Raw genomic sequence first — 13,338 nt, forward strand, 5'->3', positions numbered from 1 at the left:
TAGAATTCTACAGCAATTATAATATATGATGAAATTCACAAAGTCTTTGTTGTAGAAGATGAATAGCAAACATCCATGGATTATGAGACGTGTCATAATTTATTTAGAAGGAATAAATTTAGAAGGAATTTGTATCCCGCAAATTTTGCAACAGGGGAAACTATACTACCAATAGCATGTTCTATGTTAAGGTTTTGGCTGTAAATATTTTGTGACGTCATTTTTGATCCACTAATCCTGAGAAGAATGAAAATTGTAATACTTCTAGTAAGTTTGTAAGTGAACCTTCAACCTCGTAGTATGTGGGATAAAGAATAGGTTCTGAGGGCATGTATCCCTTGATAGGTATAGTCTGTCCCTAAATAAGGCAGCACTATTCCCTGTCCGTTTCAATGGCCAACAAGCTAGGTGATAGTAAGTAGATGAACAGAAAAAAGAAGGGAGAGAAAAAGAAGGTTCTTGCTCACCTGTAGCTGAGAACAATAGAAAGCATTCTTGTCTTCATCTTTCTCCCTTGCGCATAAGGAGCAAAAGGTGATTGATAGATTTATTTCCTTAAGTAATACCAATCAGATTGCTTTGAACAGCATACAAAAAATTTCCAAAGAGAATCTCCAATAGAGTAAAACAACAGTAAAGCTAGTCCCAAGATAAAATCTCATGGCTGGTCTCCATCCACACTAGACAATAGAATTGTCAAAAGTACACCTAAGAAAATATATTGAAAGAAATTTCCTAAAAACAAGGTGCATGGAACCCAAGCATACGTCTGGGGCAACACACTTAAATCAGGCAGCATTAGGTTGTGGCATTCATGAAGTCTATCACAAAATACAGAAGAAGGCTCCACATCTGGGCAGAACAAGCCAAAGGATGGCTCCATGTCTAATCCCACATGGCCATGAGCAGGACTTGTTTTCCACATTACCATTTGATCTTCTTTGCTACCTATGATAGCTATTCAAGGACTACTCTAATAATTATAGACTTTTATATCAATATATAAGAAAATACTTCAGGGTTACAGCTTTTCCTGATAATACACCACTCCTCAAATGGCAACTGTGATTATTTGAATTTGCCACCCTATACAAGAAAAGACTCTCTTTCACTAGTTAACCATTTTTTAATCTTTAACCATTTTTTTTCAGCTCTAGCTTGCAGCTATGCAATGAAAGTGTCTATATCCCAGGGCTCTTCTTACCCCATCACTCAAATGTCAAGGTCTTGCCACAAAACCTACATGCAGCTGAACGTGGAGAACAATCCGGGACACACAGTCAGTTCATAAAGGGAACTAGCTAGTCTAATGGGTATGATTGTTTTCCTGCTGAGAAAATATGGTGCCTCCCAGGCTTTTCTCTCTATCTTGTGTACACACACACACACACACACACACACACAGACAGACAAAAACCCTGCAGATATAACACAAAATAACTGGTAATGGTACATAATCTGTCTTTCAGCAAATTCTGTCCATCATCCTTTATCTTCTCTCCCTGTAGATGCCCTAATGGGGTCCAAGAGAAGTACAGTATCTCCTGGAACTATCTAAAAATCTCTTTTCCAGAAGTAAGTGTACTTGTTTGGTAAGAGGTAAAACAGGGAAAGGATTACAAGCAAAGACATAAAGATACCCAAGGTTGCTGCAAAACAGGACAATTTTCCAAGACTGAGATACGTCTGATCATTTTAAACACTCAGCAAGAAGAAAATACATTAAATTGATTTATACGCTGTTTCTATTTGTTTAGAATATGAAAACAGAGCAGTGATTCTTATCCCCGTGTGAAGAGATGCCACATCTTTGTTCATGGAATAAGCAAAAACGTAAGTATCCTTGATAGGGGTACTCTACCATAATACTCACTTGGGCAAGGACCAATGAGCATTGTGATGGTACAAAGCAAATTTTGCTCTTTTTATATTAGATATAACTATGGGGCTGAATTTGTCGGTCACGATGCTTAAATTGTAATTTAGATGAAACTATTGGATTCGATGAACACATCTAGGTTCCGCCTTTAAAAAGTCTGAAAAGGAGTAAAAAGGAGTAGAAAGAACAATAACAAAGCACTGAGCTTATGCGTTCCTGGTTGGCTTAAAATGCCCCAAACTAATTGGACACATTTCCTTGGAGTTGCAATAAATGGATCCCCTCCAATAGGCTGCACCTGTAGGAATCAAGGTAGCACATGTGTAATTTAGTAAAAGAAGCTAGAATTTATCAGCCAGCTGTTTGGCAAAGAAAGGAAATGTAAATCAAGCTCCATCCAATTCCTAAATGGCAAATTCTGGCTCTTTTCACCAAATTACATGTGTATGATCTGAGCTGCTGGGCTGGTGAAGTTTATATTACTTTGTTTATCTTAACTACTTTGGGTATGTTAATTAATCATTCAGCCACAAAGTTGTACATATGGAAAGTGGGCCGCAGTGACAAAATGAGTTACTTAGCTTTTATACTGTACTAGGCTTTGAAAGGACAAATTTGCCAGATAGAGGGATATTTTTTAAAAAAAATAGCTGCTATACTTTCCTTCATTATCTCTAGATGCAAGTAAAAACGGATTTTAACAATACCTCTTTAGGTTGTTTTCCAGCATGTTGTTGCTGTAGAAGTTGAAGCTGCAACTGTTCCTGCTGTTTCTTATAAAACTCTTGGAGCTGCTGCTACAAAAGAAAATAAAAGGAGACAAGGAAAAAGAAGATAGAGGCCATTAAGTAAAACAAAGTGGGATAGCCAATTCAGGATCCCCTTTTGGTAATACACAAATGGCTATTTGAAAAATAGCATCCTTTTATCTGTAACGCTCTGACCTTTAGTTTGATACTCGACAATAAATTCAATGCACATTGACTATTCTTGGCATTATCGTTTGAAAAGTAATCTCCAAAATGAACTGATGAAAAACATACCATTTTCTACACAAACTAATTAAAATAAGGCAAGGAATGACCTTTGATTGAAACAACAAAGCCAGAATGCCCTTGCCTACGAGTGCCTGGTGAATCTTTATTTGGAACATATACAAGCATTCTAAATCATTGTTGCATTGTACTGAACCAAGCATCATTTAGAACAGACACAGGGTTCCCTCTGCCATCTACTTCTATTCCAGACAGATAGCTCATTCGATGCTTCTGTTCTGTGAATTAATACTTGAGAGAGTGAATGCAAAGCACCGTATTCAATGTCATCTTGCAATGGTCTCTGGGACTACTGCTCTATGAATGAATGAATGAATGAATGAATGAATGAATGAATGAATGAATGAACATTTCACTGACATACATACCACACAAAGTCATTTGGGGCTTTAGTTAATTAACAATATTTTGGAGGAAGAGGATTTTAACCCAAAGACTGTTTCATAGCCTTCAAAACTCTAGTATGTATTTCTGCTGGGTGGTCAGTACCACACTCCTGTTTTGATCACTATGACAAGATACCACCCTTGCTATTTTTTACTAGCTACCTTTCACTAATGTATGAGCTGCAAATGAAAGAAAAGTGGTATTAGCAAGGCTGATTAATACAGTAAAAGGGGACAGACCACAATTGCACAGATATTGCATTATATTTATATGGCGGGAAGTAGATTAGATTTCAATGCTCTCTTTATTTCCTAAGTTAGCATGGGAGGGTTGCCTCTATTAAAAAATGGCTCCATGAGAAAGCTAGACCAAGGTATTAAACAAAACTTGTGGCCAAGTAAAGATTTGAATCTAGACCTCCTATTTATAAATCCAACATGAAACTCCTACACTGTGGAGGCTGTAAAAAAAGATAACTCTGGCTCAGCTATTTCTGTTCTGTTTCACTGCTGCTTGCTATGGTCTAAAACAGAGTTTCCCAACGTTTCCAGTTTTGCAGAACAATCCGGGGGGGGGGGGGGGGGATGGTTCAAACAAGTGGCCGGCAAGTGTGTGCGTAGCTCCATTTGTGTGATCGATGTGCCCATGCACCTGCCGCTCACACAAATAGTGTGTGCATGCAAGCCCTTACCCGCTGCTTGTGCAAGTGAATAGGTGCATGAGCGTGCAACACTAGCTGGCTGTTTCCACGGTTCAGTTGCAAACCTCCCTTGTGGCCCACAGGTGAAGGACCCCTAGTCTGAATATAAAAACAGTGCCTATGCTAACAAATTGCAGTATGAATTCTTTTAGGCAGACACTGATGAAAACTCATTATTAGAAACTTATATGATGTTTGGGATCTCTTTAAGCCCATTCTGAAAGTATTACTGATAGCACGGGGAGAAAAGCTTGGGAAGTGTCAACTCTTCAGACCGTAATTTTGTCCAGCCATTATTCATAGTTGCAACAGTGACAACACATAGAAAGAACTATAACTCATGAATGAAGATGAATATATGTGTCCCAGGATAATGTTGCAGGATCCAATCTGGGTCGGTCACCAGGACTTCCTAAAGACTAAGCCTGTGGTCCCTGTGACCAACCCAGATTGGATCCTGCAGAACTAACCACAATTAACATAAACACAATTATTCAGATGAGTATTTCCTATAATGAATGTGAATGAATGGCACTTTGTTCAACTTGACATCTATACAGATATCTTTGGGAATATTGTCATTACTAGAATTCCTAGCTGGCGGAAAATTCTGGGAATTTGCAATCCCATCATGTCTCATGGATGCCAGGACATAAAGATGTAACAATCACTTATTTCAGGAAGATACTAGGACATAGGAAATGACATTATTTTAATAGCCTTCCTTTTCCAATAGCATGGTGTTTGTTAGCTCAACCGCTGCTAAAGAAAGCAGTTACCTGTTGAAGCATGAGTGCCTGCTGCTGTTGGAGCAGGACCTGAAGTTGCTGTGGAGTTAGCACTTGCTGCTGGAGGATCTGCTGCATTTGCTGGGGAGTGATAACTTGAGGTGTCATCATAGCCACCGACACTGGAACCTAAAATATGGAGACAGAATAAAGAACAAGCAGTTCAACAAACCTTCTGTCAAGGGAGAATTGTTTTGTTATATTTCATTTTAAATTTCTCTTTCTGTTGTACACCCTTTAAAATAATTGCTTTAGTGAGCTGCAATCTGGAGACTTTTTGTTTTGAACAGATAAATACAATACTGTATTGTTAGGTCACCCCAAATGTTTTTCCTCTAGCTTTGATTTTAAAGGACAAGCAAAGGAATTTTTTTAAAAAATGTGATCGCATCTTATTTATTTCGGGGGAACACTATGCACCAGCCAAATAAGTTTGTTTTCTACCCATTCCACAGAAATAGATTTTATGTTCTGAGAAAATCAAGCTATTAATCTGCGCATCTTCTAGAGATGCCTATCAATTTTGACAAATGTTACATTAATTAACAAGTAAGACCCTTCAGAAGCGGCCATTGGGGAGATTCAACTTAATGACTTGAAGCAAATTAATGCAATTTCAGCGATACAGAAAACACACCTTGCTCCCCAGCAATTTTAGCAGTGGAATTCCTATGATGATGTCTCAACCGTTCCGCATTCACCTAGCATACAGATGGCTTCAACTCTTTCGTATTATGTGAGATACCATTAAAAGCCGCTTTCCATGACATTTCAGTGACAAACAGCTACAGTGATGAACTTGATAGCATTTCATATTTGCAACTGTTAACACGTTTCTGCACGGGCATCTTTGCAACGAACCTGTACACTCTATCTGAAAGGATGATGTCTTGTTCAGATAAAACACTGACATTAAAATGACAGGCTGTCTCGGCCAAGGTTACACAAATTGTATTCAAGCGGATACCTAATGACAATGCTTTGAATTCTGCAAGCTTTCTAGAATGTAATTTAGCTATTCAAAATAATCACTGCACTTGTGTTTAATTTGCAGACTACATGAGAACCATTTTGTCAGTTCCGGTAATGCAACAAGACTATTTTGCAAGAAACCCCACCAGAAAAAGAAAGACAGAAGAAAAAAAAAAGAAAGGAAAGGATTAAAGGGGTGGGGGGAGAGTTACAATTGAGGGGGGGGCACAAAACTCACATAACTGAATAAGTAATATTTAAGCACAATACTTTCCTTTAGTTTCAGCTGAAATAGGTGACAGCAAAAAACTAAAAGCAGTAAAAGGATATACTTAGTTAAAAAGAATCTGCTGTCATCTCATATACTGCAATGAAAGGTAATAACATGTTTTGAACATTTTTATGCAGCACATGTTAAAAAATCAGCAGACAATAGCTGCTCGGGAGATAAAAAGGTTTTTAAAAATATTTCAGGAGAGTAGTAAGCAAGAAAGAAATGCAGTATTAATTTTATGTAACATGATGTCTTAATGTGCAGTTTTTCTTGCTTTTTTTCACACGATTTGTCCTATCATTTGCATAGCAAATTCCCATTCCTAATTTCACAGTCATTATGCACTGATGTACCGATTTCTCAGCATCGCTAATTTTGATGAACTAAAGCGGAGGAAAAAATGGTTTCTGAAGGTCAGATTTATGTACAGCAAATACCATGCAGTGTGTGTATGTTTACCTATTTTAGAAGCAATGCTTAACTGCATCTATTTGATACAATTATACCCTTTGACCCCTCATTAACATAATACAAGACACTAGACCAGCAAGTGTCAGCAACATTGTTATGTCAGTTAGGGTTACTAGGATATGCATTGCAATGTAAAGTAACCTGAAGCTCCTATATCACCTATGGACTGTATGAAATCAAATGTGTCTCAAAGCCATCACATTTGAATTTTAGGTTTTATACATATTGGAATTATTTTATGTCATGCACAGTTCTGTGCATTGATAATTATGTGTGCCATGCTTGCAACTGAGTTTTACTGTTCTGTAGAATTACAGCACAATTTACTAGACAAATTTTAGGAAACAGATACTAAAATTCCACTGATATTAATGGTAACAAGAACCAAATTCAAACATAGAGCACTGAAATATAGGTATAGAATGCTTAAGTAGCAGTGACAAGCGCTGAGATAGAGAGACTATTCCTTAAATCATTGTCTTATTGATTTCCATTCAAGTAACAAGGGGAAGACATATATAGAGACTGACTGACAATAATGAAACAAAGAAAAGAACAAGAGCATAAATAAACAAACAGAAGAAATAGATTAGATGCGGATTTGACACATTTACTGGGTTGGCAGCAACAAGCTTTCTTTCACTCTCCTGCATTGCTAGACTTTTCAACATAATACAAATGTTACATAAAATTTATGCAGGGTGAGCTGTGTTGTAGGACAAGCCCAATAAAATTAGTCCAGTTACATGGAAGTAAATCTGGGTCCAAACTAATAATGTTAATTCTAACATCAGACAGGATAGTTTTAGTTAACCAGTTATTGGTTTAAGTACTTAAAAAAACCTAACTCTATAGAAAGACAGAGATCACATGACTGTTGATTTTGTAAAATATTTGATTGAATCTGCCTGTACTTCATATTCAACCTTCAATATTTTCACTAGTTTAGAATTAAAATATTGTGCACCATTTCTTAACATCATTATTTTCTTCTATAAAGAAAATTTTGTAATTATATTTCCTTAACAATGGATCCTGATATGCAAAAGCAAATATTTTTGGATTTTTTTTAAAAAATATTACTCCTGATTGATGTACAAATAAATTTTATTTGATTGCTTTAGGATGGAAGTATACATAAGGGCTTTTTTTTGTGGGGTGTCTTCTATCCAACATTCATTTAATGCAACTTTGGGTATGAAATGAAGAACAATAAGAGACTTGTCACAAATTAAGGAAATGAATGTTTCTTTTCCTACTGATTATTCACTCCACAATGCTATCACAGGTTTTTGAAACTCAAAAGGAAAAGCATTTTAGTGTCCTAGAAGAAGTAAGAGTTCTACTACTCTACTCTTTCCATTTCCAATCACAACTATTATTTTTTATTTTTGCTTTAGATACTAACAAGATCTAAATCTCAAAAGAGTTTCAAATAATTTGCAGATCTGCTTTCTCTGAGATTCTGACAATAAACGGGTAAGTGAGCTGAAGCCATATTTATAGTTGTTAACAGTTATTGCAAGGTTAGACCAGGATTATGACTAAAAAGACCTGACAACATGAGAGCAACGAAACGAAATGTTCTTGCCTCTCCATTGCTGGTGGGGAAAAAAAATAAAAAAAATAATTTCCTGGGGCCAGCAACAGGTGTTAGCAGCTCTTGAACTGCTCTTACTCCTCTGGATTGGTCCTGCTATGTCCTAAGGAGAAAGGACAATGGAAACGGGGCTACGGAATGGCTCCACAAAATGTTGGATTTTTTCTTCAACATTGGTGGTTGTCCAAGGGGAAAGTGCCATTTTTTTCAACTTCAGCAACTCCTTCCTCACTATTCCTGCTTCTTCTCTTGCCCCCTTCAAGCATAAAGTAGTGAAAGGAACTTTATCCTATACCCGCTTCCGAAACACAAGACGATTTACGTAGACTAAGTTTTAAATAAATACATTTGGATATCTAATCTCTTAATTTCCAAATATCCCACTTATTCATGTCACTAGTCCCTAACACTACTAGGATTCAAAGAGAATGTGATAGCAGCAATGGGCTATTACAGTTCACACTTTATTACCCACAACTACTAAGGTCATTAAAACAAGAGTGATTGTACTAATCTTAAGTTATTGATCATGGTTAAGTACTGTTATTTAATTCTATGCAAAATATCTGAGAAGCTGCTAAAAGCACACAACAAAGACTGCTGAAAATTATAGCCAGGGCATGGAGATTTCACTGAGATTCATAAAAACTAGCTAGTGGCTCAAATCAATAGTATTTAAAGCAGTCATGTAATTTCTAAATTACGGGTTCTAATATTTATGGCTCCTGATTTGAATATATACCATCAAAACAGTACTTGTTTTACATACATTACACTTATATCTGAGTGAAATAAGAAATCTCTATTTAATCTTGTTCTTTAGCATGTTAAGACTTTAATCCTGGATGGCTAAAATTTGAGATTCCTTTTGCAAATAATATTTAAAATCCCTTTCTTTAAATCTCATATAATTTTATAAAGAAAAGAGACCTCATACTGGTAACTATCCAAACACATCAATCAACAAAAATTTATTGATAGAACATGTCTTCACGACTCTGAAATAAACTAATTACAAGGTATGCTAATAAAATACATGTTATGAATGACAATAAAATGCATGAAACATGATCAGCGTAATCATAAGAGGCTCCTTCACAGTAAAACAAATGAAGGTTATAGATTATGCTTATTGATTTCAAGAATGTGTAAATCTATAAGGAGCTACGATACAGACAAATGGAAGTTCAAATTGCAATCCACAGAATATTTCCTAAGGAATAAGTTTCATTTAACACAGCAGGACTATAATTCCAAACACCATATATAATACTAGCAATGTGCTACCCATCCAGTCTGCTCTGTGAAACAGCCATCACTATTGTTCTGTTTTAATTTTAAGGAGACAGTTGTGTAATTTATTTAAACACTTTTCAATATTCACTTCTATCTGTAATCCAGGGTCTTTGAGCTAAAAGATCAGCAAAGACCCAAAGTTAATAACTTTCACCCAGTCCTCTTTTCATTGACAAACAGTATGGTAGGCAACTAACATTGACAGAGACAGTAAAGGCAAAATATAGTTGTGTCCCTAACACAGTCCTACTAGAAGAGATCTGCTGGCATTTCTTCTATCAGAAATGGAAAATATGCCTTTAAATGAATTCAACTGATCCTAGGTTCATTTCATTGGCCTATACATCACATCGTTATAACTTTATATGCGGTTCTAAAGTCACTTTGAGGATAAAATAGTGATTTCAGGATGATATTTTTCTTTCCAAAATTCAGTTTGTTTAATTAGACTGACTGCTAAATATTGACTTTCTCCAACACACACACACACACACACACACACACACACACACACACACACACACACACCCCAAACATCAAATGTTATGATTTTAAAAATGTCTCCATTTTAAGGGAAGCTCCATTCAATGCTTCGTATATAATTTCTGTTTTGTGTTGTTGCGTTGTACTTTTGTGGTACTGCCATTATTCCTCTAAGGATCATGATGATGATAATAAAAACAACAACGATCACAATTAGTTTAGCGGAGAGAACTTAAGAATTGTATTTTTAATGGCCTCCCAATTCCTTTAGTGGCTGAGAAAGAATACTGAAGTGGTCAAATTTGTTATAGAAGGCCATTTTAAGGTAATGAAAAAAATTTAACTCCATCAACTTTATTCTGTAGACCAGTGTCTACAGAATAAAAGGCACCTCAACTGATTTGAGTAATGTATTAATTCTAAAGTTGCCTATGTAACAATAAAGTGGGGGGGGGGATCTTTCAGCATAATGGAATAAGGAAGCACTAAATTACATTATCTTTTTCTCCCTGTGGATAAAACATTTCTGACACAATATTTCAGGTCTACAAAACAAAAACAATTAAAGAGAAAAAGAAACCACACAGAGCTGGAAACATTCATGCGGAAATCATGATTCCGTTTCATTATGCAAAATAGAATTTCACTTTTAAGACTTCAGTATTTTTCCTGAAATAACACTGCAGAGAAACGACAGGTACTGTTTATTATATTAATGTAAAATCAGCTAAGTAGTCAGTCATTAGCATAAATGTTCCATCCTCAACAATACAACCTATTTTAAAAAAAAGGGAGGAGGAGAAGAAATAAGAGCGAAGCTCTTTACAATTCAATTAGCATGTTTTTTTTATCATTTTGTTTATTGCGCTTCACTAAGAGTAGGAGTTTAACTAGAGACATACACAATTAAACACAATACATTTTCCTGACTTGGTTAATAATTCTGTGCTTCCTACTACGTAAATCTTTCTTTCCTAACTGAAAGGAAGAGGAGGGGGAGAGGAAAATTTATATTTGTTTTAATATGAAACCTTAGTGGAATCTGACACTATCTCCTCTTTGCTTGCACAATTGATTTCTTACTTATGTGCCAGGCTGCGAGTTAAAGCTATAGTACATATCCACTTCATTTGCATATAAACACAGACTTTACATAAATTAAGACTTTATTGTTAAATGTTTGTTAGGATGAACACTTTTCCCTTCTTATCTAAAGCGACATGCAGAAAAAGGAAGAATAGGGACAGAAGGATTCAGCTGTACTCAGTTTTTAAAACAACATACCTGCATAGCAGCATTACAATAGAAAGGAATCTTCCTCAGTCAACATTTGTTTTGTTTCTCTTTAGCTTACTTAAAGAAAGAAACAAAACAAAACAAAAAGCAGGCGCAGAGCCCTAAAGAGTTTGTACATTCTTAATCTCATCCCCACAAACCTCAAAACAGTCAAAAAGCAACAACCACGTATCCTCAATTTCATTAAACAATCTTAGTGTTTAATATTTACACACTAATTTAATACATTTGGGGAATCATAACAAAACGACTATGATTAAATTAGCATTTTAACAGTTGCACACTAGAGAGGGTGTTTTTTTTCTGCAGCATCTCAAAAACTGTAAAATTTATACCAGGCAAAATAATTTGCAACATTAGCATATATTTTTATATTCTATTTTCTTACTCAAAAGATTTTCATGTGAATTTGCCTTTTTTTCCCTGGGTATGTGAAGGAATAGGCTGGAGGAGGGGGATGTACAAGACACTGTACTACCTAATGTAATATTAATAACCAATTAAAAATATGGTGAACTTACTCCCAATCAGACACAAAATCCCAGACAAATTATGACAAGATGTCTTCAAGTTACACACTCATTTAAAGCATGTCACAATGCAGAGTTACAGCCTTTCCAAATATCTATAAAAGTTTATTTGCTTGTAACATATTGTGTTTCACTCCTAACACAGGTATCTTCATCTACAGAATTCTAATTAGCACTCGGTTCTACTCATTTTTTAATTTAAAAAAAATCCCATCAGATTCTTCTATCACATATTTGCTAACGACCGATTTATTTCTAATAAAGATGTAGCCAAACCAGAATATTCTCTGTCCTTTAAAGATCAAAATATAAGGGGTTTCTTCTTCCTTTAAAGATGCCTTACATAGTAAGACAAATTAGAAAGCGCAAGAACAAAATCTTCTCCCAAAATGGTGCAGTAATTAGAGTAATAGTGCAAAGCTAAATACAATAAATAAGATACCCTTTCCTAGAAAATGTAAGCTGCGAGTATTTGGTACTGGTTATAGGAAAAATGTATCAAAATTTAATGTACTCTCCCATGTGTCATCTTGTTTTCTCAAGACTTCAAATAGAATTGGAAAACACAAAATAACAAGCCCTTGAGAAATCACAAAGTCAACCTTTTTGATGTTATTGGTTTACCTTGTTCTCTGTTATCTGAACAATGATGTTTCAGATTTAAGGGCAAGATTGAGAACTTTAAAATTAAAATATACTACTGTTATCCAGTTGTCCTTTTCTTTTCCTTCAGAAGGACTGGAATGAAATCAATTCTTAATGAATGAGTGAGAAGAACTCTAGTTGAAAGGCAAAGCGAAGTAGGTAATTGTTCAACATTCATTTATACATCCATTCTACTCCACCTCTTCACACCATATACTGCAGACAGGAGAAATACTTCCCAAGAGAGGAAACTGCTCTGAAAAGGTTAACATAAAAGATCACTTCATAAAATGACTTGATTTTCTAAAAAAAAACAAAAAAAAAAAACCCAGACACCTAAGCTAACTTTAGAGATGAGGAACACATGGGACAGTGTCTACCCCTAGATTTCTTCCCCGTCCTTGATAACATGGGGTGGGGGAAGAAAAGAATACAGCTAAGGAGGAATCTACCCCTTAAAAAAAAAACATTCATACTAATGTCTGAACTTCACAGGGTTTCAAGCAAACGCTGTCTGACTTTTATTAAAACAAACAAACAAACAAACAACTTAAAATCAGCCAAACAATATCAAGTCAGTCTTCAGTATCAGAACTTTCCCACACTGCAGGTGTGGATTTGGGAAATGGGACGGGATTCTTTGTATTTATGTATTTTCTGCAACAACAATTTGGGAAGGGGTGTGATAGATAGATAAGGAAAGAGAAACAATGTTAATCTCTCAAGTAATAAACATTTTTTTACAAAGTAGATTGATTCTGCTGAGGGTGGGTGAGCCACTGTCAGATTTTGTTGTTTTGCTTTTTCTGCTTTTCCACTCTCTAAACTTTTAACATCAGTACAGTTTTTCTACCTTTAAAACAAATCATGTTTCTGCTTTTTCCAGAGCAACAAGAGTTTGAGACATTGCAATCAGCCATTCGCTTGCTTTTTCAGCACTTTGGAAAGAAATAAAACTATAG

General features: G+C 35.6%; 1 protein-coding gene across 13 annotated transcripts in view; it reads right to left on the reverse strand.

The window, feature by feature from the left end:
- Positions 1 to 13,338, reverse strand: part of FOXP1 (forkhead box P1) — a 628,729-nt gene that overhangs the window by 109,007 nt on the left and 506,384 nt on the right. For 11 of the 13 annotated variants that reach the window (XR_015695877.1, XM_087708882.1, XM_087708881.1 and 8 more), the window contains 2 exons: positions 4,801 to 4,938; positions 2,587 to 2,676 (listed from right to left, as the gene is read on the reverse strand). Coding sequence is in view for 12 of the 13 variants with exons in the window: in XM_087708882.1 (XP_087565008.1) it covers positions 2,587 to 2,676; positions 4,801 to 4,938 (228 nt within the window). In the remaining variant the exon portion in view is untranslated. The remainder of the gene's footprint in view (positions 1 to 2,586; positions 2,677 to 4,800; positions 4,939 to 13,338) is intronic. The other 2 variants (XM_014054824.2, XM_014054822.2) reach the window with 1 other exon arrangement.

The sequence above is a fragment of the Thamnophis sirtalis genome, unplaced genomic scaffold (assembly GCF_051295495.1).
Source record: "Thamnophis sirtalis isolate CommonGarterSnake01/CBP01778 unplaced genomic scaffold, rThaSir2_p1.2 scaffold_3, whole genome shotgun sequence".
Classification (NCBI taxonomy): domain Eukaryota; kingdom Metazoa; phylum Chordata; class Lepidosauria; order Squamata; family Natricidae; genus Thamnophis; species Thamnophis sirtalis.